The sequence below is a fragment of the Zonotrichia albicollis genome, chromosome 36 (genome assembly GCF_047830755.1).
Source record: "Zonotrichia albicollis isolate bZonAlb1 chromosome 36, bZonAlb1.hap1, whole genome shotgun sequence".
Taxonomy (NCBI): domain Eukaryota; kingdom Metazoa; phylum Chordata; class Aves; order Passeriformes; family Passerellidae; genus Zonotrichia; species Zonotrichia albicollis.
This window is the reverse complement of record NC_133854.1, coordinates 3362236-3388691: the sequence shown is the minus strand read 5'-3', so window position 1 is coordinate 3388691 and position 26456 is coordinate 3362236. Positions and strand designations below refer to the sequence as shown.

General features: G+C 51.5%; 1 protein-coding gene and 1 long non-coding RNA gene across 2 annotated transcripts; one reads left to right on the top strand and one right to left on the bottom strand.

The window, feature by feature from the left end:
• Positions 1 to 8369: 8369 nt before the first annotated feature.
• On the top strand, positions 8370 to 13492 carry LOC141726588 (uncharacterized). The gene is made up of 3 exons (XR_012577713.1): positions 8370 to 8561; positions 11247 to 11384; positions 12892 to 13492. It is a non-coding gene; the product is annotated as an uncharacterized LOC141726588 (long non-coding RNA).
• A 5883-nt stretch (positions 13493 to 19375) lies between these two features.
• Positions 19376 to 21942, bottom strand: LOC141726558 (uncharacterized). The gene is made up of 7 exons (XM_074531485.1): positions 21880 to 21942; positions 21141 to 21254; positions 20740 to 20916; positions 20458 to 20613; positions 20203 to 20304; positions 19909 to 19981; positions 19376 to 19739 (listed from the first exon to the last, which is right to left on the bottom strand). The coding sequence occupies exons 1-7, from the start codon at positions 21940 to 21942 to the stop codon at positions 19600 to 19602; spliced, it is 825 nt and encodes a 274-aa protein (XP_074387586.1). The 3' UTR covers positions 19376 to 19599.
• Positions 21943 to 26456: the final 4514 nt, after the last annotated feature.

The following is a 26456-nucleotide window of genomic DNA, read 5'->3' as shown; positions in this document are numbered from 1 at the left end:
CTCCTGTGTCTTTTGGCAGCCCAGGGAATCAGTGTGTGTTGTGTTTGGGAACTGAGCAGGAAATCAATGCCCTTGCATTCCAGCTGGTGCTCAGAGATTAGAGGAGCTGGAGGGGCTGGGCTGCATTTCTGACTCCAGCCACTTTAGCCCCATCAGTGTGGTCCAGTTCAAGAGAAGAACTTGCCCAAGCAGAGATGTACAAAGAATGCAGTTCCCAGTGGAATGCTCTGGGTCTGGTTGCATTCCATAGGGACCCACACGCTCCAGATTCCCCAAGAGTGTGGGTTACTGAAGCAACAGGAGAGCAAGTTCAGGACGGCTGCTGATTGGGGCACTGCTACCGAGTGCTGATGTGTGTAGCGACAGAAAGGACAGTATCGATTCAGGGTGACCCCCCCATGGGGAATAATGTGCTTTGGCTCTATGATTTAGAAGGTTAAAGAAATTCTTTCTTAAGCTATGTTATATTACACTAGCACTATATTAAAACTATTCTATAGACATACTATACTAAAAAGCTACTAAAGAAAAACTCGTGACTGTCTCCAGACAGTCACAACACAGCTTTTATCTAATTAGCTAATCAGGCTAAACAACTATCACTAAAATCCAATTAACAAATCACTTTCAGTAAACAATCACTATAACATATTCTACATGTACTAAACAACAAGGGCAGCAAGTAGAGATAATAATTGTTTTCTCTTCTTCTCTAAGTTTCTCACTACCTTCCCTTAAAAAAATCCAAGGAGAGAGAATTATATCTCTCTCTGTTCAAAGAATGTAAATACCACAGCACAGTAAAGAGAGATTATAAAAGTGAGATCTGTCTATCTCTCTATTTGAATCTTCCTGGCTCTGCTCCAAAGCAGTGGAAGATGCAAAGCTCACCTAAAGGCATCCCTTCAGGAGAGGAGTAGAGACAAGTTCCACTGACGGAACATGAGCAGGCAGAGATGTTTCCCCCTCCAGAGATGGTTGTTTTTTCCCCTCGTGTTTTCCTCCTCCAGCCTCTTGTGCCCTGAAGCCTTCTTTTTATCCTTTAAATTTTTGCATGTCCTGAGGGAGTGGAACTATCCCATGCTGTAGCTGGGGTCTGGTGACTTTGCTCATACACACATTACATGACACATGGTTTCCTTCACTGGCATCCCCAGGGCTGTGTAAGTGCATCCGTTAATGGGGCCTTATGAGAAACTCTGTTACTGCTGGTCAGAATTCTCAGTTGACAAAAGAGGGAGAAGAGACACCTTGGTCCTCCTCCATATACTGAGATGGCCATCAAGGTTCTCTGACTTCCATCAGAGATCTTTGCATGCATCCTCATCTCCTGAATGACCCGGTTTTCTAACAAGAGTGTGGATGTCAGGAAGGAGGAATGCTGGTGCAGGCCTGAAGAGAAGGTGAACTCCAGAAGTGTCTCTCACAAGGAGTGAGCTCACCCAGGAAGCCCCTGCAGAGCCAGGATGGAGCTGTGGGACAGGGCGGGGTGTCAGTCACTACTGAAAGACAAACAGGACATGGCAGAAGCAGAGGGAAGCCCTCACCAGACCCTTGAGAAATGCCACCCCTTCCCTGTCAGCTGCCTGAGAGGCTGTTGGAGCTTCAGTCCCAGATGGCCCCTGATTGTAGGGCCAGGGTCACTTTGGAATCTGTGCCTCCCCACGGGCAGAGAACGACCCAGGAGAGCAGCAGCACAGTGCTTTGGGAATGTGTGAGCCCAGCAGTCTGTGAGTCTTGGCCCACAAAGGGCATATGGGAAGTTGAAACCCATCTTCTCTTGCTTTCTGTGCAGGTGCTTCTAGAGAAAGAGCAGGAGCACACTGCCTTATCTGAGATGCCATGCCAGACTCAGGGAGAGCTGTTCCCTGCCCGAGAGCAGGAAGAGCAGCTCAGGCAGCAGGTGGAAGAGCCACAGGAGAATGGCCAGGTAAGCCTGACTGGCCAGGGGACAGAGGGAAAGGCAGGAAGAGGGGCATAAACCAAAGCTCCTGGGACTGAGGAGGCCAGGAGTCCCACAGGCACTGAAAGCACAGAGCCTTGCAATCTGCAGAGATCAGCCCTGGGACAGGATGGTTACAGTGGAAACAGAGCTGGGTAGGGAAGCAGAAAGAAGGGGCTGAATAAATGTGATTTTGAGGCTAAAAGAGGGAAAAGCTGAGGCTGATGGCAGCTCTCAGTCACTTGCTCTGCTTTTGTGTGTACAGAACATCAGAGCAAAAGGCTCTAGAAAAGCAAGCGAGTGAAATAGCAATAGGCACTGCAGTCACCCAAGGGGTGGTTTCTGCCCTCCTTGCCTTTCCAGTGCAGAACAGCAGGGGGGTGGGTGATGCCTCTGAGTGCCATCCTGATGAGGCCTCTGTCAGAGCTGCTCTCAAGGACACTTCCTGCTCTGCTGGATCTCAGCTGATGCTGTAGACAGTGGCATTACTCCTCTGGCCATTTAGCCAGCAGTCATACGAATGAACTCCTGTTGGCTTCTTCCAGGTGGCCTTGTTTCTTGAGGTGTTTTTGCAGGTGAACATGGTCACTCACATAGATTTGGAATACGAGCTACAAGCTGTCTGTATCCCTTGTGAATGCTCCTGTCCTTTCCTTTCTTCCCAGTCGATGACTCCTGGCTGACGGGGACAAGCTGTAGTCTCTGACTGCTTTGTTCTGTTTGACTTGAGGTGGAAGTGTCGCCATCCTACCTGGCAGCCTGCAGAGAGTTCCAGCAAATGACGGGCAACCAAGAGCCCCGAGGCTGGCATGAGGCCCAGGAACTGAACCATCCAGAGATGCTGCAGGATAAGCTCGTCCCGAGGAAGGTGCAGAAAAAGAGAATTTCATGGCAGGAGGTAGAACATTAGAATGAGGAGCTGCAAATGTATCTGCAGACCTAGGAGGGGGAAAGGAGTCTTTGGGAGGAAGTGGAGCGGTCATTGCTGCTGTCGTCCTTTAGAACAAGAAACTGGCTATGAACTCGAGTAAAACCAGCCTTTGGTTTTGACCATTTGGTTTCACAAGTGGACATCCAAAGCAATCCAGTTGAGGAGTTCTGCATGTGGCTGACAGCAGCTTACTAAGGGCTTGCATTTCAAATGGCAATCTCTCTTGCATTTCAGGGCAATGTCTGCCACACCTTCCTGACATCAACTCATTTCTTGTCTCAGATCTACACCGACTCGGACACTGAAGTTGCTGCAGCAGCAGTGCCGTCCCAAGGAGCCTTTGCTCCCCAGCTGAAGAAGTGGAGCCTGAGCCCTTGGTTCATCTCCCGTGCTGACCCAGCTGCTGCTCAGCAACAGGAGATGGCGGGTGACTCCCTGGAGCGGCAGAGTACGTCTGGTATCTTTCTTATCTGAGGGACAGTGTGTTGTGTGCACGTGTCAGCACAGCTGTACCAGAGGGTTCTGCTCAGTTTAGTGTCACAGAAGTGCTGGCAGTGCTCCGAGGCAGCAATAGAGAGCTCTGGGTGTTCCTGCTGCCTCTGAGGGCAGCTTAGACCGGCTGGAGTTTGCCTGGGCTTCCCTCTCTGCTGAAGGCAGAAGCAGGGATTGTTCCTGGATCAGCAGAAGGCTGTGACTGCTTGAGTCCTAGACACTGGCAGAAGCCCTGCTGAGATCAGTCTCTAGGAGAACACATCAAGCCCTTTGTGATTCTGCAGCACAACCCAATGAATCTGCTTCTTGCTTGTAACAGCTGCCAGTGCTGTGCTCTCAGAAAAGATCTGGTAGGGTTCAGAAGAGAGCCCAGTGAATTCTGTGGCTACCGTCACCAGTTGGGACAAAAAGGGCACTGATCTGTGCCTCGGTGTGGCTGATCTCAAAGCCCATCCTGTTGTGTCCTGAATGGGGGCAACAGCTTGTCCGGGGCTCAGGCTGACTCTGGCTTCTTCCCATCAGTGCCTGTCAGTGCTCATGCTTGGGCTTTGCCAGCCTTGTTGTGGTCGCTGCCCTGTCCCTGAGGGCTGTGGGACTGCAGAGGCTGGAGCCTTCCTTAGCTGGGAGGGTCCCGCTGCTGCCCGGCTGCTGCAGCGCGGAGCTGCCTGAGGCCACAGCCCCTGCTCTGGGCCGGCTTCTGCCTCGCACGGCCTGGGCTCACAAGAGGGTCAGCATCTCCTCTGGGCAGCTCTCTGTGTCACAGGGGCGCCTGAGGAGCACTGCTGTCCTCTGTGCCCGCCGTGCCGAGTTGGGAAGATGGGGACGTGTGCGGTGCTGAGAGGGCAAGTGCAATGGGAGCGACGGATCCGCGCTGTCAGGGTGAAGAGAAGCGGCGCGGTTCTTCACGCGGGGCACGGGCAAGGGCGTCTTTGGGCTCAGCCTGCTCATAAATGGTGAGGGTCCTGATGCTGAAAGACCTGTGGGGATTTGTTCTAGCATGAGCTGCTCTGCTTTACATACACAGAGGCATTCTTCTGGCAAACTCCTGCAAGGTGGAAAAGATGGGAACACTTGGCAATATTCCTCCACTTCTGACCTTGGCATCTGTTCAGAGGAATTGATTCTAGATGTCCAGGTGCATTTAATCTTAGCAAGTAGGAAACCTTTTCTAAATCTCACAGTGTTTATTCCCAAGGAAACAAAGGCACTGTTAGTTCCAGCTCTCCTTAATGTTTCTAGATGACAAACTTACTTGCCTTGCTAGGTATTCTCTTCTGGTCTCAGTCTCCTCTGAATGTATCTCCCGGTGCTTCCCTGTGTGCCTGCTGTCAAGCGGTCTCTCACTTCAAAGGATGCTGGAAATCAGTATCTGTGCCAGCCACTTTGACTGTGGGCCTGCTGTTCTTTTCCTGTTGTTCCAGTTGCTGTTCCTGTTGTTAGCCAGCTGTCCACCAAGGGAGGGCTCAGAGCCCCAGACAGTGGGGCTGCCTTTTGTATCTCCTAGAAGGTGGGATCTCTGCTTCAAAGTGAACATCTTGCATTTTGTTTCCCTCAGGGAGAATGGTGAAGATGGAAAATCCTATTCTAAAATACATTGAACTGGAAAATATTGGCAGTGGGTGAGTCCAAGCAATGTTAATTGTACAAAACTATGCATCAGGTGTTTTGCTGGTGGAATAGGTATCAAGTGTAAAGTCAGACAAGCTGCAAATGTGTTCAGACGCTGGGCTCAGATTGTCAGTGCTGATCAGAATTTCTAAGTGTGCTCAGAAGGCATTGTCAAAGACATCTCCATGCTTCCAGTGTCCTGCAGGTCTTAGGCATTGACAGCACAGATCTCCTGTGTGGGCTGGCTTTATCTGCAAGATCTAAATGGCTTCTCCTTTCTCTGCTTCTGTTTGGTTTCTAGGACTTTTGGAGATGTTTGTAAAGCACTCGACACTACCACAGGAGGAGAGGTAAATATGAACAGCCCCTGCAGACTCTGCTGCACTCGAGGGCTTTCCCCTCTGGTGTGAGCTGTGGCTGGAGCTTTGGGCAGAGCTGGGCTGAAAAGGCACAAGAAGCACAGACTGGTGCCAGCCCACAAAACACATTTGGGACTTTGTCCTCCTCAGCTGCTGGAAAGAAGGCACGGAGGGCAGCGGTTCCTTTCAGAGAAGGACGCGTTCACTCGCTCTCCATTGCTAAAACAAAGGTGGTGCCTTCAAGCACCTCACTGCTTTTTGAGGCTACAGCTTCAGAGTCCTGAGTTCTCATTTCTGGCTGCCAGCAAATCCATCTGAAAGTTACTGGTAGTTCCTTAGCCACCTGCAGTTCTGCACTTGGGAACTGCACATAGGGAGAGATCTGCAAGGCGTCCCTGAAAGCCCTAAGCCCTGCCCATGGCCCAGGATGTATCCACAGAGTATTAAGGCAAGGATTACTTCTTCTGAGTCCCAAACGACGCAGCAGAGAGTGTGGTCAGAGGTTTGTGGGTGATAACTGAGACACCGCTGTTACCAAGTGCTCATGGCAAAATGTCAATGGCCCTACGTGTCCTGTAACTGGCTCCCAAGGGAGCAAAGAAATGGGCTGTTGGAATGTCAGTTCCTAATTACTGCAGTGCCTAATCACAAGGCAGTTTGGCACAGCTCAGTGTTGTCATTGCAAAATCACTCGCTCCATGTGCCTTGTGGTCTCGTGCCACCAACCTCTCAAGTTACTGATTTTCAATGTCATTTTAGGTGGCCATCAAGAAAATACAGCTTCAAGGACTGAGGAAGAACAAACTAAAAGTCAATGAACTCATGGTCATGAAGGTGAACAGGAATCCCAACCTGGTCAACTGTTCAGACAGGTGAGTTATGCTTTTGTCCTATGAATGTTTGTTCACGTACTGCAAACTGCAAGGTAAAATCCCACTTTGGTCACTGGCAGAAAATAGAGCTGTAATTATTGGCTAATTATTATTGCTCTTTTCATCTCCAGTGGATGGGAAGACATTGCATTTTGTCTGCATGAGTCTTTGCTGGCACATGGTATTTGAAAATTGTTCAAAAACCCGGATGAGTCGTTTCTTACTAAATCAATGATCTCTATATTCACAGCCACCACTTTGTTTTGGAGCTTGATTTTATTCAAGTGTCTTCTTACATCCAGGTAAACTAACAAGGATTTCCCTTGGATTGTTGCCCCTGTTTTCCATTGCTATGCATGCCAGGAAGTCTAGGTGCTTTTTTCCAGAAACACCATGCATAAAAGGCTTTTTATCTGGGCTGTTACTAAACTGCACATTTTGCTTGCTGCCCATCTAAGACATCTCTTTTTTCGCAGCTATACCTTTCTCCTTGAGACTGCACAGATGGCAAACAATGCACAGCCAAGAGGGAATGTCTATTCCTTTATTTTGTCTTTGTCTCAAAGGGATCTGAAAAGAAGAGTGAATCTGTCTTTTCCAGACAGCAACCTAGGCATGTACATTCATCTCCATGCCCTTGTGTCCTTCTTTCAGCTACCTTGTGGGTGAGGAACTGTCCCTGGTTATGGAGTACATGGATGGAGGCACTCTGAGCGATGTCATCAGCCAGACCTACCTGTCGGAAGATGAGATGGCAGCCATCAGTCGGGAGGTCAGCAATCCCATCTGTGTTTCCAAGGCCTTGGGCAGCATTGTCCGGGAAACAGGGCCTCAGAGCTGGAGTGATTTCCTGTGCCAAGCTTTGTTTCTGTGTTGCTGCTATTCTATGGGCAAGTAAAAGCATCTCAAGTGAAAGGCCTGCCAGTGCCCCTGCACTCCCTGTACTCAGTGCCAGTACTCTTATCTCCTGCTGTTGTATTCTCACTCTGTCTCTTGTATTTGTATTTGCTGTTCTCCACCTTGCCTCTCTAAATGTTTGCCTGGAGTTTGTCTTCACTGCATTCCTTGCCTGTGAAAGCAAAGGTGCTGGTGGCAGGATTTGAAATGATCAGCAAAGAGAAAAGACTCATTTCTCACAGTCCTCAGCTGGAAAGGATAGTAGTGCAGCCAAAATGCTCTTTGCTTCAGGAAGGTGACTGGTGTGATACATCCAAGCCTGTGCTGAGGCCAGCAAGAAAATCTTTGTCATGCAGCCTCCCACCCAAAAGTGATCCACTAAACACCAAAGGGAGGGACTTTTCCTTTCCAAACCCCTCCTTTGTCCTCTGCATGGAAAAAGCACGTCCACTGCAGCAGGAGTCATCCTGGCTGGTTGGCAGGGGACAGCCTACAACAGCAGGTGCTGTTGCCCTTTCAAAAGCTGACGTGCCTTTCCTCAGAAACATCCTGCTCTGCAAGTGTTGGAGCAGCAAGCTCTTCCTCTCAGTGGCCATTACTGTTCTGCCAGTACTCCCCATTCCCCTGGAGAGGGAATCTTTTAGGTTCTTTGTTTTCTTTCTTGTGGCATGAAATTACATCACTCATTTTTGACCTCCTGTTTCTGTTTTCTCTCTCAGTGCCTGCAAGGACTGCAATTTCTTCATTCAAACCACGTCATCCACCAAGATTTTAAGAGCAGAAATATCCTTCTCAGAACTGACGGTTCTGTCAAGCTGGGTCAGTAAATTCTTGGTCAGGTGCAGCGTTCCAGGGCTGTGGGTGTGGGGCTGCTTGGAGTGACTGCCAGCTCCCCAAAAACGGAGCTGGTGGCAGTGCAGGGACCCCTGCTGTGAGCTGAGGGCACAGTTGCAACGTGCACAGAGGTAGAAGGAACCACAAGCAGTCAACAGTGGCCTTGCTCTGTGTGTGTCCCTTCCACACAGAGGGAGCTACAATCTAAAGCTTCAGGGGAATGAAGTCCACTGCTATGAGCAGCATTGAGAAATTGGGTTTTTTTGGAAGTGGCCAATTGCATACTCCCTTGGCTAAAGCCCCAAGGAAATTGAGTGTGGACAGTTCTCCAGGAGATTCAACAGCACATTCTTAGTCCGAGAGTGGGGAATTCTTTTGCTTGGTTTCCTAATTGGGGCTGGCTTTCATGGTTTGTTGTTTTCTCCACAGCTGACTTTGGCCTCTTTGCTCAGCTCAGCCCTGAGCAGGGCAGACGGAGCTCCGTGGCCGGCGCTGCTGGGTGGCTGGCGCCTGAAGTGGTGACAGGTCAACCATGTGGCCCCAAAGTGGACATATGGTCTTTGGGAATCGTGGGCATCGAAATGGTGGAACGAGAAGTTCCTTCCTGGAATGCAACTCCTGTCTTGGTAAGGTGCAAATACTCACTGATCCCACTGTCTTTCTCACCTGTCCCATGCTCTGTGTGCCATTGGACAAAATCCCATTGCCATCTGCTGGCACCACTTCCACCAAGGTCTCCTTCTAGAAATGCCCCTGCAACATATCAGCATCTGCTGTAGCTTTGGTTGTATCAGAAAGGGAAGTGGCAGTTCAGAAACCTAACCAGTTCAGAAACCTGCCAGTTTGGCCTCCAGCCACGCCTGACATTTCTCACTTGTTTTTTGAACAATGTTGGAACTCTGTTTCTGAGGGACAAGAATTTTTCAGTGGAGAGGACAGACATGTGATAAACATCCTGAGCAATGGAGGTTAGACCTTCCCAGTTTCAATTTCCTAGAAAACATAAGAAAAAAGGAAAAAGAAAAGTAAGCAAAAAAGAAAAAGAGAAAAAAAACCTACTACCTAAGCAATGCTCAAGCAGTTCTGCCTGCTTTTTCATTTTTTAAACACAGCTCTTCCCTTCCATTCTGTAGCATCTTTTCCAAATCCTGTGGATCTTCGAAACTTTCAGGCTTTCAAGTCATCTGTACATTGTTCAGTCACTTATGTGGGTGGCCTGGAGAAGTTTAGAATGTGTTTTTCTCCGACTGCAGTTAGAATTTTTTGCCAAACCCTTGGCTGTTTCTTGGTACTTTAACAAGTTGATGAGCTTGCAGGCAGGTGCCTGGGCTGGGATCCAACATGGGCAGTTGACACCGGTGCTGTGTTTCTTTACCACAGGAGCAGGGCCATCCCTGGCCTGCACAGTTCTAATGACAGGGAGGGCTCCAGCTCCCCACCATGGCCAGTGGCTGAGCTCAGCTGAGAGTCAGGATAAAACCCTCTTTGTCACTTTTGGTGATTTGGGAAAAGGACAGAAACCCACATAAATTATTTGTACACAAGGGGAGTGCATTGCCATTTCTGGCTTTGAAATTCTCCTTTGGCTTAAAAAGGATAATAGCAAAGTCTCTTTGGTCACCATCTATTTCAATGCCACAAGCACACAGAGTTATCATGACAGTGGTGGGCATTTTTATGGAGACTCCAAGGCCTCTTGCCATTGTTATTTTTGCCTATTTGAGATGGATTCTGCAAGTTGAGGTTTGAATAGTTCCAAGTTGGTGTCTTATGTTTCTAAATACCATCTTGCAAAAGCAGAATGAGCTCTCTCCCTCTGACTTGTCAGCGTGTTAGAGCTTGGTTCCACATGAACCACACTGGACAATGATCAGCCGATGTCTTGCCAATCTACACTGTAATTCCTTGGCCTGAGGAGTATCAGAAAGACCTGCTGAGCTCCATGGACACTGTCAGCTGCATGGAAGTGAGCATCCTTGGCCTTGCTGAAGAAACTGGAGCTCAGCTTAGGTTAGATGCTCTTGAGCAGGAGAAAGGCTGGAATCCTCAGGGGTTTCCAGAGGCCTGCGTGCCCAGAGGGACTGAGTTCTGGGGAGCAGCTGGATGTTTCTGCACATCATGGAAAGGGATTGCCAGACAGCTCAAGCCTCACCACAGGCAAACACTCCCCAGCTCTTCTCAGGCAACATTTGCTTTGGGTTTCAAGTTGTTCCCACTTGTCTGTCTGTGAAGATGCGCCTAAAACCACAAGGCAAGCCTCTCAGAACTGATGTCACATTTCCAGAAATGAAGATAGGAAGCCCAAACACAAGAAAGTTGCTAAGGCACTGATTTTTAGAGAGGAACTTAACCCCCTGTGCAGTTTCTTCTCACTGGGAAACATGCCTGGAACCTGGGCATGAGGGTCTAAAAGCCACAGAGTCTCTTCTGCTTCTTGTGCAGTGCTGCTGAAACACTCAGTGACCGTGTTTCTCTCCTAGCCCAAAGCCACATTCTCCACATCACCAAGCCAGAGCCTGGGGATGTGGAGAGCCTGCCAAAACCTCCCATTTGTTTCCTGGCACTTCCTGGGATGGGCCTACCATTCATGCATTGACTTGTGTAGCCAAATGACTAGAGGGTGACCGTAGGGATGGAACCTCTCCTTCTGATTTGACTATGAAAAGTTTTTCTTTTCCATGTAATGAAAGCAGAAATTTTCAGACTGCTGAGAGACAGAGCTGCAGGTGGCTCCTGTGTGTCCAAGCAGGCATTTTCATCCCAGTGCATTTGTGCATGCATCTTAATGTGTCTATGTTGAAGATGAGATTCCCAATGTTTGTTTCCTTACTTGAGGAATACCTGGTGGATTTCCTTTCTTCCCTTCCAATTCCCATTGTTTTCCAGAACAAAGCAGAAAGCTTGATTGGTTTTGTTGTATGGCAGCTGTGCTTAAGAGAGAAGAAGCACTGCAGAGATACTTTTCATATCCTAAGCCTTGGATACAGTAGAGTTAGTATAGCAAAGTCCTTCTTCCAAAAAGCCTCTCAAGCTGATATGAATCCTCAGGGAAGGAAATGTGCTTGTGCTGGTGTAGTTCCCACTAACTAGGTCAGCCAATGAAATCAGGTGCCAAGGCAAGATCTGCAGGACAGTGGGAAAGCTGTGGCTGCATCGGGGTTTGGGTTTTTGGTTGGTAAAGGAAAGTCATCTCTGGGTCTCTGCCAGGGCAGAAAGTGCCACTGCAGAGTGGAGCTTAATCAATGGGATCTGGGAGAGCAGTGACAGATGGGAAAGAAGCAGGTGGAGCCTGGTGTCTCCTTTTTCCCCAGCCTCAACTCCTGATAGCCACAGGAGGAAGACAAAAGCTGCAGCAGCCCAACCTATTTTCATCTTGCCTGCGTGACTTCCTGAGCTGCTGCCTGCAGAGAGACGAGGCGCGGCGCTGGTCTGCCAAGGAGCTCCTGCAGGTAAAATGTGAAGGGGCTGCAGGTGAAACAGGCTCTGAGCGATGGGCTCCTCCTCCACTCAAGCCCAAGGCAGCAGATGAGCTCCCTTCCTCCTCACCTCCATTTTTGGTGCTCTTCAAATGAAAATCCTAGACTGGGCTGGAATCCTAGACAAATGAGGAATCCTAGACTGGGCTGGGCTGGCAGGGCCCTGTAAAGGTCCTGTGGTGCAAGTGTCCTGCAATGAGCAGGGACATCTTTAAAGAGATCAGGTTGCTCAGAGCCCTTTGCCACTGGAGCCGGAATGGTTGGAGGGATGGGACACCTACAAGCTCTTGGGGCAAGCTGTGCCAGGGTTCCACCATGCTCCAAGAAAAGAAGTTCTTCCTTACGCCTACTCTGATTAGATGCCCTTTGTGTTTAAAAATATTTGTCCATATCCTATTGTAACTGGCCCTGTTAAAAATGATGTCCCCCACTTTCTTCAAAGCCACTCTGAAATCTTGGAAAGTGGCAATAAAGTCTCCCTGGGGCCTGTTCTTCACAAAACTGAATAACTCCAGCTCCCTCTGTGTTTCCTGAGAGGAGAGGTGCTCTGTCCTCTGACTGTTTCTGTCACCCTCTTTTGTAATTTGGTGGAGGGCTCAGTTTTATCTAATGGCAAAAGAATTGAAGCAGAGCAATGCAGGGTACAGAGACATGAAATGGTGGTGGAGGAGCCCAAGGAAGCCAGTCCCAGCTGAGCAGTCAGAGATTTGGCTGTGGGCAGGAGGGGCTGTGGGGGCTCACTCTGAGGGGCCCTGGTTTGTGCCCCCCAGCCCACCCTTAGAGGTTTCTGCCACGCAAACAGGGACAGCTGGGAGGGACTTGTCCCAGCCCCATCTGCTGCCTGGCACGCTCAAGCAGACGGGAACTGTGCCAGGGTTACTGCCAGGTTGTGTGGCAGAGAGGGAACTGCAGGGCGCAGTGCCACTGGGCTGGCCCTGCTGGGAAGGGAGGAGCCATCCAGCACACGAGGGGCAGGGCATGGAAAGGCAGACACTGCTTTCTGTCCCTGTAGGAATCAGCACAGTGCCTGTCTTTCAAAGGCAGGGGCCTGTGTGAGTCATTGGAGTTTCCTGAAAGGAAGAAACCCCAGGGACAGAAAGCACCATTTCTAGAGCACTGGCAGGGCAAAAATCCCAACAAGATAAAGAAACCTGAATAAATGGATGAGTGGGATTCTGGGCCAGGTTTGCCTGTGATGGCAGGGTCCTGCACATGACTGCTGGGTAGCAGATGGGCCCATTGCTCCTCTTTCTGGGTCTTTTTAGGACCCAGAGCAATCCCAACTGAGCCTGTGAAGCACTGAGTTTGGAAAGTAATGGTTCACTCTTCAGTGTTCTTTGTTTTTTTGTTGTTTGGTTTGTTGTATGTTTTTGGTTTATTTGTTTTGGTTTGGTTTTGGGTTTTTGTTTGTGTTTTGTTTTCTTTTTTGTTTTTGTTTTTGTATTCATTTTTTGGTTTTCTGGGTTTTTTTTGTGAACAGCATCCATTTGTAACATCAGCCGAGGCTGCATCCACCCTGGCACCGCTCATCATCTCAGTGAAGAGGAGGATGGAGAAGCAAACAGCGCTATAATCATTTCAGGACCATTTTTTCCATAGCCATCTTAGAGTAGGATTGTAGAGTAGGACTGTACAGTAGGATTTAGAGTAGGATTTAGAGTAGGACTATGTGGAGAAAAGAAAAAAGACTCTGCACAATTTATTGAGAATCAAGGAGAAGCCATTTATTGTGCTTCTAAACATAGTTTATAATTAGTTCCTATCCTGTAGCTTTCTGTAGTCATGCATTGTTTGGTAGCATCTTTTTCTTAATCTAATTGGTAGATGCTGTAAGGGTCATTTTATTTGCGTTGCTACCCCTTTGTCTGTCAGCAACTCTTCTGCTTCTTCTTTCTGCTCGCAACATCACCTTTTTATCCACAAGGTTGAATGCAGCTTTATTAAAAACCTGACTTAGTCCTAGAAGGTTAGTTAGTTTAGTTAGCTCCAGAAGGTTAGGCTGGTTGATTTAGTGCCTGTCCATTTTTCTGTAAATACCACCCTACAGGATTATAGAGTAGGATTATAAATAAATAAAGTTTCTGAAACTTTAACTCATCTGGAAGAATCCTTTCTTTCTCACCCTTGTACTGGTTTAGGGCAAATTTGTTAAAGAATCTGCAAAGGAGGGCCCCTCCAGAAAGCGAAACCCACACGGCCCCTCCCCCCAACCGGTTCGGGAAAAAATTCCTCGGAGAGAGGTGGAAAGAACCTGTTTATTTGACTGGCCCCGCACCCCCCAGCACACAAAATGAACAATTCCCGATGACACCGCTCTGAGAAAGATGGCAAAATCAGAAAGTCTCTTTCGGGGGTGGTTGCTCTGTTCTCAGTCCCTCCGGCGCTGGGCCAGCCGCTGCAGCCGAACCCTTGGTGTTCCCGGGTCCCAGTCCGGAGCAGGTTCGAGATGGTCACAGGAACAGGAGAGGAGAAACAGTCCAGGAAGCAATGTGGACTGTTTAGCTAGAACTAGCTAATAAGCAGAGGCAGAAAGCAGAGCAGAAGCAAGAGCAGAAAAAGAGAGCAAGCAAAAGCAGCAAGCAAAAGCAGCAAGCCCAAAGCTGGAAGTAAAAAAAAAAACAGCTCTGTCTACGGCTTGTCTCTGTGTCCTGATAAGAGAAAACCCAAACAAAACTTCCACTCTTCAGTGCCGGTCTTAAAGGCACAGAACAGATGAATGGGGATATACAAGCATCATAACGTCACCCCAGGACAACCCTGTGAACAAGCTGAGCATTTCCTTCTGACTTGTCAGCTGTCTCTTAAAGGTGCAAATGGCTTCTGTGGTGTTGTGAAAAGTGCATATAACAGGACAAGTTCTTCACAGATATTAAAATATATATATGTATATATATATAAATTAATATACTATATGTGTTATGTTGTCTTAGTTAGTAGTACTGTATTTTTTTAAGTAGTGTGGTATGTTGCGGTGCTATGTCATGGTTTGCCTCAGATACCCCAGGTTCCTCCCTGGTGATTCCCTGCCAGGTGTGTCAATCATCCCTCCTTTCCACACCCTGACCCCTGCTGAGCGCTGTCTGTCAATCCTGGCATTCCAGAAGGGCGGCGAGTGATTGGCAGAATTCCAAAGATGCCCTCCCCTCCTGGAAGGACATTGGGCCATCCAGGTGTCCTCTGTCCCTTGACACTTCCCCGCCCCGTACCTGGTTGGTGATCCCTGTGTTCCTTCCCTGCCCCTCTGCCCCAGGTATAAGGGCGAGCAAACCATGCGGTTGGGAGTTCTCCTGGAGCCATTGCTGGATTCAGAGGCCTGTGGGCCAGGAATAAAGCTCTGGATAGAAACCCTCCATCAGAACCGACTCCTTTCCTTCACCTCGCCTTAAAGCTTCTCCACCAAAGGTAAAGCTGAGCTCCTGCATGCCTGGACTTGCCTCCAAGTGCCCAGCTGCAGCATCCAGCTTGCCAAAAGTGTCTCTGGGGTAAAATTCCACAGTTGCCGCTATTTGGTCAAGCAGCAAAGGCCAGACAAGCTCATGTACATCCCGTCCAGCTATATTGGTAATTATTTCAGTGGTAAATATAGTTTTAGGTTATAACATTATGTAAAACAGGGACTATGTGATGTAAGATACTTTTTTAACTAGCTCAAGAAAGGGATGGGGTAATCAAGAAATTCTTTGCCCAGAGATAACAGCAACAGGACACCAAAAGCCTCAAGAGAAGAATTCTTGCGTCCTTATGTGAAATGACCAACTTTCTTCCACCTCCTTCCCGACTTAAAGGAGCCAACAGGATTAAGGGGGAGAACTTGACAATAAGCAGAGAACACCCTTTGTTTGAAAAGAATTTATGCATCATGTATGAGATATATGAATATGCCACAGGCTATTGCTTTTAAGGGCTAATCCTTTGTTAGCCTGTGTGCTTTCGGGGCATAATTGCCCAGGAGGCACCAGGACTGTCTGTATGTCTTTGTTTTTATTGTCCTTTACTGTTCTAACTCTGATTGTCCAAATGCTTATTATTCTAACTTCTATTACTATCTAAATAACCATTTTATTGCTACTAAACTGTTAAAATTTAAAAAGAAGGGATTGTTGTTTTTCACAATGTGCTTTGAAAGCTGGGAAGACTCTTCATTCATCATCTCCAGAGCAAACTGCCCTTGGCTAGCACACTGGCCCCTTTTGGTACATCTGTGACACTTCTAGTTGAGGCAGAAAGGGCAATGGCATTTGAAGGCAAAACCAAAGGAAGAATGGAGCAGCCCAAACATCTTGCGCAGATGCAGGCCTTCAGCTGTGACTGGAGAGCATTGGGGTTCCTGCCTCTTGGATTTGTATCCCTAGGTGCAATGTCTTTGGCTGGAGGAGAGCCTTGCTCAAGTGAGAAAGCAGAAAGATCAGAGAGGGTGCTCTGGAAGGTCTCCTGTGGTGCAGAGCTGTCAGCGCCTGTGAGGTGAGAGCGGGCCCGGCCTTGCCTGGGCTGGAGCCCCAGCAGAGCCCCGGCAGAGGCCGGAGCAGCCTGAGCCCCGGCAGAGGCAGGCTGGATGGAGGCCCTTGGAGCTGCAAGAGGCAGCAGCCGGGCCCTGGGTGCCTCTTCCCGGGAGTGGGCGAATCCTCCGCTCTCAGAGCCCAGGTGACAGCTGGCTGCTGCCGAGGGGAAGTGCAGCCATGCTGGGCACAGCCCAGCCTGGAGGCATTGGCCGTCTGGAGTGTGCCCAGGAGCACGGAAAGGCCAAGGGCAGCCGCGGGCCGCTGGGCTGGCTGAGGATTCCTCCTCTTCTGCCGGCTGCCCTGCGACTCCTGGCAAAGGCCAGCAGTGTGTGCAGCACTCTGGGCACCGGGGCAGGGAGCCGGGCTGCCCGGCAGGCTGGAGCACAGGGCAGCTCCTTCAGGCCCGGCACTTGTGCCAGGGAAGCGAGGCCAGCGTGAGGCAGGGACAGCTTGGCAGGGCACATCTGCAGGAGCCAGAGCCTCACGCAGCTCTGGGAGGAAGCGCCTGCAATCCTGCAGTTCTGCACTGAGCCAGAGCAAAGGTGTGAGATGCAGAGTGTTTGGCAGAAATATTCAGGCCCACCAGGCCAGCCTGCTTTGTGCTCTCTGGCGCACAGCAAGCGCTGTACAATGCAGCTCTGAGCTGCTGGGAGAGAGGCAGTCAGGGATGTGCCTGAGGTGTGTCAAGGGGTTAGCTGAAAATGTAATTAGGATAATTGAAAAGTGCAGATGGGTCGAGGGGCCAGCTGGGAGTACAATTGGGATGGTAGGAGACTGCATATTTTAGTTAAGATTTTAAAATGAGGTAAGAAACTAAGTTGGTAATACAGCTAGAAGAAATCACATACCTTTGTTAAAGAGTACCAAATATATTACGAACATAAAGCTAGGAGTGACAGGGATAGAGGAAGCAATTGTGAAGAAGCAGAGACCATAGAAATACCTTGCCTTAAGAATAACTGAACAGTTTGGAGAGGCTTGGACCATGAGTAGCAGGTCCAAAGGTCTTGCCAACTGGCCATGGGAGAAGAGTTCACCATGAGGAAGACGGCTTTCTTCCTCCCATACAACCACTCCCTCATTTCAAAATCCCACCAACCCAGTTCAGGGAGTACAATTGCATAGCTGTAATAGATATTCAGCTGATAAAAATGCGAAGCAGGCAGGTAAGAATTATGTATTATGGGTCCTTAGAAACCTAATGTAAAACCTTTTCTGTAGAAATAGAGAGCAGGAGTCTGCAGCTCCTTGCACGTGTCTTTGGAAACTAGTTCACATGTGTCCAGCGCTGCAATAAATACCCTTCTTTTCTACTATAATTAGTTGAAGAGTCGTCTGTCCGTGCTTCAAGGGTTATGGTGGAGTAGTGAACTGATTTGGAAGGGAGCAGAAGAGTTTCAGCAGGCAATTTTTGGAAGAGATGGAAGGCTCTTGTGACTGAAGGGAAAGCCATTTGGAATGGAGTAATGATCTCAAAGTCCATACAATTGTATCTTTGTGTCTGAATTTAAATCAGAATGCTTATAGATAGCTTCATGCAATTTGTCTACAAATTTATCAAAGTCTTCATTCTTCTTTGGTAAATTTGTCTAAAAGACATAGTGTGTAACTTATCTGGAAGTGCAAGGATAGCATTCTATGCTAGTTGTTGGCTCATCTGTAAGACTTGATCAATGCTCTGAGCCTGGGCAGTGGCAGTAGCCCAGGGCCCCTTGCCAAGTAACTGTTGTGCTGTTAAACCATACAGAGGATCACCCTGCACTCTAGGTCTTGCTGCTTCTTGAGCACACTTTTCCTCCCAGCTTTTATGAAACATCTCCTGCTGATGGGGTGGCCTTATAAGTCTTTTTAGGGTATGCATATCAGCTGGAAATAATGTGTTAGATGGAAAAATATACTGCAGAAGTGACTGTGCAAGTTGGGAATTTCAACCAAATTGTGAAATTGCCACTCTCAACTTTTCTAAAATCTTCCAATCAAAATGTTTTCAACCTGTACTTGCAGCATTAGTTACTATAGGAATAGCTTCTACATCATTGGAGAGAAAAGTCCCTTCTACAATAGCTCCTGGTATACCTTTTTTCTACCTTCCTTTCTGAGCTGCTCCTATTTCAGGGTCACATTCCAACTCTAATTCCACATTCTTTGCAGCGTGAGAGGGAGGATTTTGTTTAACTGGCTCGAATGCTGGCTCAGAGACAGAATGGAGGAGTTTTTGCAAGACAATGGCCATATTCAGCCGATGCACAATCCAGCCTGCTTGTAATAATGGACAATGAACACCTTCACAAAGAATGAATTATGGACATATTCAGAATTGGGGTTGGTATATCCTTGAAAAAGATACAAGAAGAAGAGTCATCAGGACTCGGCAAGTTTGTCAGCAAGCTTGGCAAAGTGAGACATGGGTGGGCCAGACAACCACAGCAAGATGCATAAAAAGTTAGATGATCCAATCAGCATTCTAATTAAGATGTGTGAACACCTAGGATTAACCAATCATGTATTAGCTAGAGACACGTGGATAGCAGAGACTTATTTTAAACAGAGTCTTTTAAAGGATAATAAATTTGGCTTCACTAGATCATATTGGTTATGGTGTGATGTCCCAGAACCTCCACGCCCTGCAGCCTGTTCCCGCAGGAGGCTCTGGTGAGCCCCTTCCAGGACGCTCTGTTGTGCACACAGCCCTTCTCCTGCCCGCCCAAAACCCTCCTGGGACAGCAGGACACAAGCTGGCCGGCTCTGGGCTCAGCACAGCCCAAACAGAAGGGCAGGAAGACGCAGCGGCTGTTTTGCAGCCCTGCCCAAGAGAGGTGGGAAGGGTCTCCTCCCTCTGGTCTCACTTGGTTGGGTTTCTGACTGGACCTGAGGCAGGGGCTGCCATTGCTCATTGTGGGGAGACCAGAGTTGCCAGAAGCACACCGAAGGTGCAGGCACTGCCTGACAGCGCTGCGGCCACTGGGACCGTCGCGCCTCCGAGTCTCAGCCACTCCCTGCTGCTGCTGCTGCTGCTGCTGCTGCTGCTGCTGCTGCTGCTGCTTTTAGGCACACCCAGAGCTCACTGTTAGGCCACGATGCTCTCTGCTTCTGCCCTCTTCCTGTCCCTGTGTAGGGATGGAGCACTGCTGTGCTTTGAGGAAGCTCTCTGTGAAACCTTCCAGCATTGCAAGCTCCTTTGCCCTTGGTGGATGCTTGCCATGGAATCCCGCACAGCTGGGTTCACAGCATTTTCAAGCTGGCTCTTCTAAAACCCAGGGTCCTTGTCCCCTTCAGTGTGCTCAGCACACCCTTTAACTGCACGGTGCTGTGCAGCTGGAGCAGTGGGACAGGCACCTTTGCAGCCTGACTGCCCTTGTTCCTCTCTGCCCATGCCCGGAACACAGCAGGCAGGAGAAGGGCAGCAGGGCCCTGCGTGTCCCCAGGCTCAGGATTTGCGTCGCTTCAGCTACACGGAGACACGGGTCAAGTGAAAAACCCAAACTGTTTATTAAGGGAAAGCGAAGGTAAGGGGTGAGCTGGGAGGCAGAAAAGGGGATGGCCAGGGCCTGAGGGCTGCAGGGAGGGGGCTGCCAACAGGGAGAGAGATGGCAGGAGCTGCTGGAGCTTCCCACAGGCTCAGCTCTGAGCAGCCAGAGCTGTGCCTGGAGCTGCAGCTGGTCCATCCTGTTCTGCAGGTGCTCCCATCTTCAATGGGCACTTGAAATCGCTACTGAACGCTGGTACATCTGATCCATCAGACAAAGTCCTGCAGATCTTCCTTCAAAGATCAGCTGAAGCAGTTTGCTCAGGCACGATGGACTCTCATCTTCCTTCAGGGTTTGAAGAGCTGGAAGAGAGAGGAACAGAGCCAAGGTCAGAGGCCAGATTGAGGAAATCCAAGGAAAGCCTCCTGCCAGGGCCATCCCAGCCGGCTGCAGCGGCCCAGGTGAGGCTCTCACTGTAGCCGGGCAGCAGCTGGGCCGGGGGCAGGGAGGGGCGCGGGGCTGCTGGCTCACCCATGAACCTGAGGGCTGCCTCTTGCAGGGTCCTCTGTGGGCTCTTGGCTGCTCGGCTCTCGTCCTGCAGCAGCTGTGGGGAGCGCCAGCAGGGAATGCTCGGCACAGGCTCAGCCCCTCGGCCGGGCTCTCCCTCCCCCAGCACAGGGCGAGCTGGCCGGCACGGCCCAGGGCAGGGAGCAGCAGGGTGGGCGCAGGCTAGCGGGCCCTGCTGCAGTGCTGGGCAGGGCCACAGCTGCCGGCCCCCTCCACCGAGCACCGGGGGCAGGGCTCGAGCTCCCGGGCTGTCCTTACCAGGCTCTCAGCAAACTTAATCCGCCACGCCTTCATCAGCAGCTCCTCAAGGTCCCTCCTCCTCAGGAAGCGTGCCGCACAAAGCAGGGCTTGGAAAGAGGCCTGGAGAGCGGCAGAGAGCTGCAGCTGGCACCAGAGCCCAGGGCACAGGACCTGTGTTGCTGTGCCACGGCCATGGGGAGGCTGGAGCTGTGCCAGGGCACAAGGCGGCCAAGGCCCCTGCCAGGGTTGTGGCACCGTCACACAAAACCTCACCTTGGCCACGTACAGGTTCTCATCGTGCCAGCGCAAGAATAGAGGGAGCAGGCTCTGGTTCACGAATGTCGTGAGAAGCTCTTCCCCCTCTTCCACTACCAGCTCCATCACCTTGCAAAAGAGCTGAATGGAGAGCAGCTGCACGTGGCTGTTGTCCTGGAAGGAAAGGAAAAGACCTCAGCACCAGCTACTCCAGGCCCATTGAGGCAAAGGCCCAGAACTGCACAGAGCACAGTTTCCAGGTAGCATCCAGTGCCCTTGGCTGGGGGCACAGAGCCTTACGTTCTCAAAATGTGGCAGGAGGGACTCAGCCAGCTTCAGGGCGGTGACACTGGGTAGCAGGAGGTCTTTGTCCTGGAGCGCATGTGTGAGCACACAGAGGCTCATCCAGACCACCTCTGCATCTGGATCAGCCAGCTGCTCCACCAGGTGTGGATAGAGGCAGCATATTCCTCCGGCCTGTGCGCAAGACCAGGCTGTGCTGTGAAGCCGTGAATGGCCGCAGCACCAACAGCTGCTTGGGGCACTGGGGCAGCTGAAGCAGGAGGCAGGAGAGTTGGGAGCAGCTGCCTCTGCTGCCAAAGGCCAGCCAAGCCCAGAGGTCTGCGTTGCCCAGCCCCACACTGCCAGCGTGGCTTCAGCCACTGCCCCCTTCTCACCAGCAAGGGCTCCTTGCTGAGCACCACGAGGCCTCTGAGTGCCAGGCGCAGCCTGGCCTCGCACTGGCTCAGCAGGTGCCTGGATACCACCAGCAGGGCACTGGGACCATGTTTGCTCAGGTCCAGACACTCCAGGAGCTGAAAGGCACAGGGCAGTGACGGTGGAGCAGGCCGGCAGGAGCCCAGAGCCTCACAGGGCTGGGCCAAAGCAGCAGCAGTGGGTGCGGGCAGCCTCCCAGGCGGCTGCAGCTACGAGAGGCCTGAGAGCTGGCAGGCAGCTCAGCCAGTCAGCGCTGGCCATCAGGCTCACCTCCACAAAGAACGCCAGGGCAGGCAGATCCCAGCAGGGCTGCTTCCCGACAAGCAGGCTGAGCAGGTGTGAGGCCATGTGGGGACACAACGGGCTCAAGCCACGGCGCATCTCCCTGGCAGGGGAAAAGGCACCAAGGCTTTGAGCCGGGTGGGCAGACCTCTCCCAGGCGTGGTCTCACAGAGGTGTGATCTTTCCCCAGCACTCTGCAAGGGGACATGGGGCCCTTGGGAGGCAGCTGCTGCTGGGCATCCTCCTCTCCCAGCCTTTTCCAGTCTGCTCGGCCCTCCATCGCTGACAAGGCCCTCTCGCTTACAGCGCCAGGGACTGTGTGGGGCACTCTGGGCAGGGGGCACAAATGCTGACGGTGGCGGTGGGGAGTAGGGGATCTCACCTGGCCAGCAGACCTGCTGCATAGTGCTGGGTGTCGGCACAGAGCAGCTTCTCCCAGACCCGCTTGTTCTCCAGAGCCACCAGCTTCTTGTCAAAGCCCAGGCGGGAGAGCAGAGCCTTCATGGTCTGCACTGCAAACCTGCATGCCGAGCAAAGGCCAGGTCACTCTGGGAGTGCTGGCCCTGGCCATTAGGGCGTGGGAAGGACAGGGAGACTGGCACCTGTGGGGATGGCAGGGAAGGCCGTGTTCTTCTTGGCAAGCTCTCCAGAATCTCCCAGTTTCAACATCCCCTGGCATCTGCTCTGTGGTGGTGAAAATTTGCAATAGCAGAGCCACAAACAGTTGGGGAGAATGAAGCAGAATGGCACAGTGCCACTCACACATGGGGGCAATCCTCCAAAGCACCAGAGTTGCCTGCAAGAGACAAAGCAGCCCGAGGCAGCGTTCAGTGCCAGGGTGTCCATGAGGCAGGGCCCGAAGGGAGACGCAGGGGGAGCACGCGGCCTGCTGCCCCTGAGCCTGCCCCTAGGCCAGCTTTGAGCCCAGGCACGGAGCTGCAGGCTAGGGAGAGCAGGGAGAGCTGCTGGAGAGGCAACCAGGAGGGCGAGCAAAGATCAGCTCCAGAAACTCACAGCCAGGGCAAAGACAGCCTTGTCTCCACAGGACAAGCTGCTATAGGGCGGCTGCTCCTCCATGGCAGAGAGCAGCGCTGGAAGCACCTCCTGGGCGGCCACTCTGGACGTGCCAATGGCTCTCCACATCAGCGTGGTGGCTCTGTGTGAGCAGAGCTGTGCGTCAGCACCGTGCCCCGTGCGGCTGCGTGGGGCCGGGTGACAGAGCCCCGGTGCCCTGAGGGGCAGGGAGGGAGCATGGCAGAGCCTCAGGAAACAGAGGGGCCCGAGGCTCCCGCAGCTCTCCACCTGTCTGGCAGAGCCCACTGGACAGGCTGTATAGGGTGAGGGGCCCTACGGGCCGGTGAGCACCGAGCTCTCGAGGCACTTGTGCTGCGTACCTGTCACACGTTGGGGCACAGCATAGGAGGCTCATCACCACTTGAACAGGGTGTTCCTCCGTCAGGCTCAGAATCTCCATCTGCAGTCTGGCATCCATGGTGACACAGGACGCCAGTCTCCGGAGAATATCCCTGACCATGGCTTGCACCTGGAGGATGCAGCGTGGGGAAGACTTGGAGTGCTGTGCAAGACAGCAACTTGCCCAGCTTCCCCCAAGAAGTGCTTGCCTTCCCACCCCACTGTAATGGCCTCAAAGGCTGAGGGGGTTCAGCGGATGTAGCTTGAGGAGCCACATGATCCTGGGAGGCCTTCAGCCCTGGCCCCATGTTGCTTAGCTGTGGAGAGCTTTGTTCAAACACGGCTTATAGAAAAAGGCCATGATCACATACAGCTGGTTGAAAAGTAAAAGGCAGCTGTAAGAAGCAAGTTCTCAGGCTTTTCCTTAAAAACAATAAATACCTTGTCCTTGGCTAAGGTATTAGAAAAACATGGTGGAAAACATGGAGTCCTTGAAGAGTGCTCAATAACAAGTCAACAGCAGGATGAGAAAAACAAGTATTAGCCTCAACAAGAAACCACAGGTATTGACAGCAAAGGAGGGGTTGGCGTGTAATCTGTAACCAATGATGAGCCTGGGTTTTGCAATATGTATGAACTTCATTAACACTACTATAAAAGTGTGTAAGCTGGATCAATAAATCTGAGATCGATGCTCATCAATCGGATGTGTGCTCGTTCTCCCTTCACTTTTGTCACTTTACCTGCTGTGGAGAAGCAGAACGCTCCTGGAAAACTTCCAGAGTGGGTGCAGGAGCCACAGTCAGTGTGGGCATGGCCTGAGTGTCTGGCATGCCCTGAGCCTGGGTGTGGGTGATGGCCATGCCCTCAGTCAGGGCCATGCCAGCCTCCGCCCTGCCCTGGGCCGTGTCCTGCTCAGAGGCTGCTGCGAGCTCCAAGGACGCTGAGATGGCAGCAGCCTCTGCCCGCAGCTGGCCAGGCCTGGAGTCGGGCTGGGCTGTGCCCTCGGTGCCGGTGCCACCGGTCTTTGTGCGGCCCAGGTGCAGAAACCTCCGCAGTGCCTGCAGCAGAAGGAAGGGAGGGAAGGGAGAGACGTTCCATGGCCTGCTCCAAGCGCAGGGATCAGCCGAGCACCACCAGTAGGCCTGGCCCAGGTGGGGATGGTGCAGGTACCTGTGCTGCTCTGTGGAAGCGGCCACGGGCGGGCTCCTGCTCTTGAGTTGGGTCCCTGGCTGCATCTGTTGAAGAGCAAGCACAGCCAGAGGTGAGGGGCTGCGGGAGAGGCCCGAGAACACAGCCCAGCCGTGTGCCCCCCAGGTAGGGACAGCCCCACGGGAGCCCAGGGCATGGAGCACGGCCATTCGGGGGTGCAGCCCTGGTCCTTCTCCCATCCCGTCCATGGGCATGTCCACAGGGATGGGATGGGATGGGATGCGATGGGATGGGATGGGATGGGATGGGATGGGATGGGATGGGATGGGATGGGATGGGATGGGATGGCGCCAAGCTGGCTGCCGGCACCGACCCTGTGGCCCAGCTCTGCCACTCACCGTCCTGTGGCAGCTCAAACAGCACCACCTCTTTAGTTTGATGTGCTGGAGCAGCTCCAAGGCCTTCTTCCTCCTCTTCCCCCCAGGCCACCTTGGGCACTTTCAGGGGTCTCTGCTCCATGTTAGTGATGGGATTTGTGAGGGCACCTGCACAAGAGAAGCCTCGGGAAGGCCACAGGTCAACAAGTCCTGTGGTCTGGCCTCGAGGTCAGCTGCAGGAAAAACGCCTCCGAAAGGCTCCGGGTCAGACGGGAACGAGTGCGCTGTGCGGGGGCTCCTCACGGCACGGCTCTGTCCCGTTCTGCCCCGTTGTGTGTCCCCAGCAACAGGAAAGCTTCTATTTCCCACGTGTCACAAAGGGCCCTTGGTCACCGGGTTCCGTTCCATGGCACAGAGACCGTGCTGCAGCGTGCCACCCAGGGCCCTTGCACACACTGCCTTCTGCCCTGGGGCTGCCCCCAGCCCAGCCAAAGTGGCCCAGGCTGGAAGGAATGCCTGGCCCCAGGTGTCTGAGACAGCCCGACAGGATCTTTAGGGAAGGGCTCACACCATCAGCAAACGCTGCCCGGCTCTGCGGGCTCAGTCCTATCCCCATATCTTTCGCTGAGAGCATTTGAATTTCTAAATGAGAATCATTTGAAGGGAGGGGATTTACATTTTCCATTTCAGAGAAGCCTTCTGCCTTCATTAGCCGACACCTCTCTCTTCAAACCAAGACAATTGTTTATCATCTTGCAGATGCGCAGTTGCTGGGGAGCCCCGTTTTACACCAGGGACCTGGAGAACCATTCCCAGCAATTGGGAAAATCCTAGGTGCTCCATCCACCCATAGATGAGGTCCCCAAATGTGCCCCGAAATTTGGTCCTGCTCTTAGAGGCCTAAAAGAAGAAGTCCAAGTGACTTGATGATATTTTTCGGCCCAGAAAGCCCCGCAGCTGATGGCACACTTCACAATCAGCAGGGGACACAGCTAGGCCAAAGCCCAGAGCTCTGCTGGGAGACTTTCTCCTCAAATACCCTTCAGACAAACCTCCATGCAAGTCAGTTGGGAAAGTTTCTTCAAATGATACATTTCTGGCACATGACTATACAGGGTTATGGGAAAGATTCTAAAGCAGCTGCTCTGGAGTCAAAGAGCCAGCACTAAGAGTCCTTGTCATCTCTTTGTAGCTAAATCCCACTTTGGGGGATTTGAGGGAGTTTGGAATGAGCTAGAGAGCAGACCTCTGAGTGTTTTAGATGATGCCATTGCTTTTTCTTCTCTTCTACACAGACAGGAAGTGTGAGTTTGGCTCACATCTTCACCGCGTGGCTCACAAGGCCGCAAGACTTGTACTTACGAGAGCTTTGAAGGGTTGCTTGGCCAAGAAGACACTGCCAACAAGGATATTTATGTTTTGCAGCCAATCCTTCAATATTTCGTCTTAGGGGCTCATGCTACAGTGTAAGCTTCCTTAGCCAATCATGTTATGACACACAAACCTACAGCAGTGCATCCTAAGCTCCTTGGTTACCATTGTAACTACTTTTATTTTTTTCTAGATCTTCAGCCCTAAAACTCTAAACTTTCCTCCACTTCAACCTTCCTCCCCGTCTCTCTGCTATAATAAACTAGAAATCCACATTCTCGCTTCTAGCACCTAAGTTTGGAAGCCCTGTCCAAGGTCTCCGATCAAATCCTGTGTTTAATTCTAAGCTTTGCTGACAAGACCAAAGGTCTGAGATTTCCCTGCATTTGGGTTTCCAACAACACTGATGCTGTTAGTTCCACAGTGCCCAGGATCCCTCTTGAAAGTCAATTCTGGCAGGAACAAGGCAGTGGCTGGGGGGCTGCTTGTGGCCTCTGACAGCCCATTGCTCAGGGCTTGCCAGCGCCCCAGCCCCTCAGGCTCTGCCCCAGCCCGGCCAAGCTGCCCGGCAGCAGCGCCGCAGCCCCACAGCAGCTCCAGAGCAGCCCCATCCAGAGGCACCTGGGAGCCCTCAGCAAGGCAGCCAGCAGCACATGGGCAGGAGGATACAGAGGGTGGTTCCTTCCTGGCACAGGGCTTGTGGCC

What these genes read in the sequence shown, in the direction of transcription:
- LOC141726558 (XM_074531485.1), bottom strand. Translation starts at nt 21,942, where the DNA reads ATGAAGGCTCTGCTCTCCCGCCTGGGCTTTGACAAGAAGCTGGTGGCT. An exon ending in TGGCACTCAGAGGCCTCGTG is followed by an intron (nt 20,917 to 21,140) that starts GTGCTCAGCAAG and finishes TCTTGCGCACAG; the next exon opens with GCCGGAGGAATATGCTGCCT. An exon ending in GGCAGCCCTCAGGTTCATGG is followed by an intron (nt 19,740 to 19,908) that starts GTGAGCCAGCAG and finishes TCTCTCTTCCAG; the next exon opens with CTCTTCAAACCCTGAAGGAA.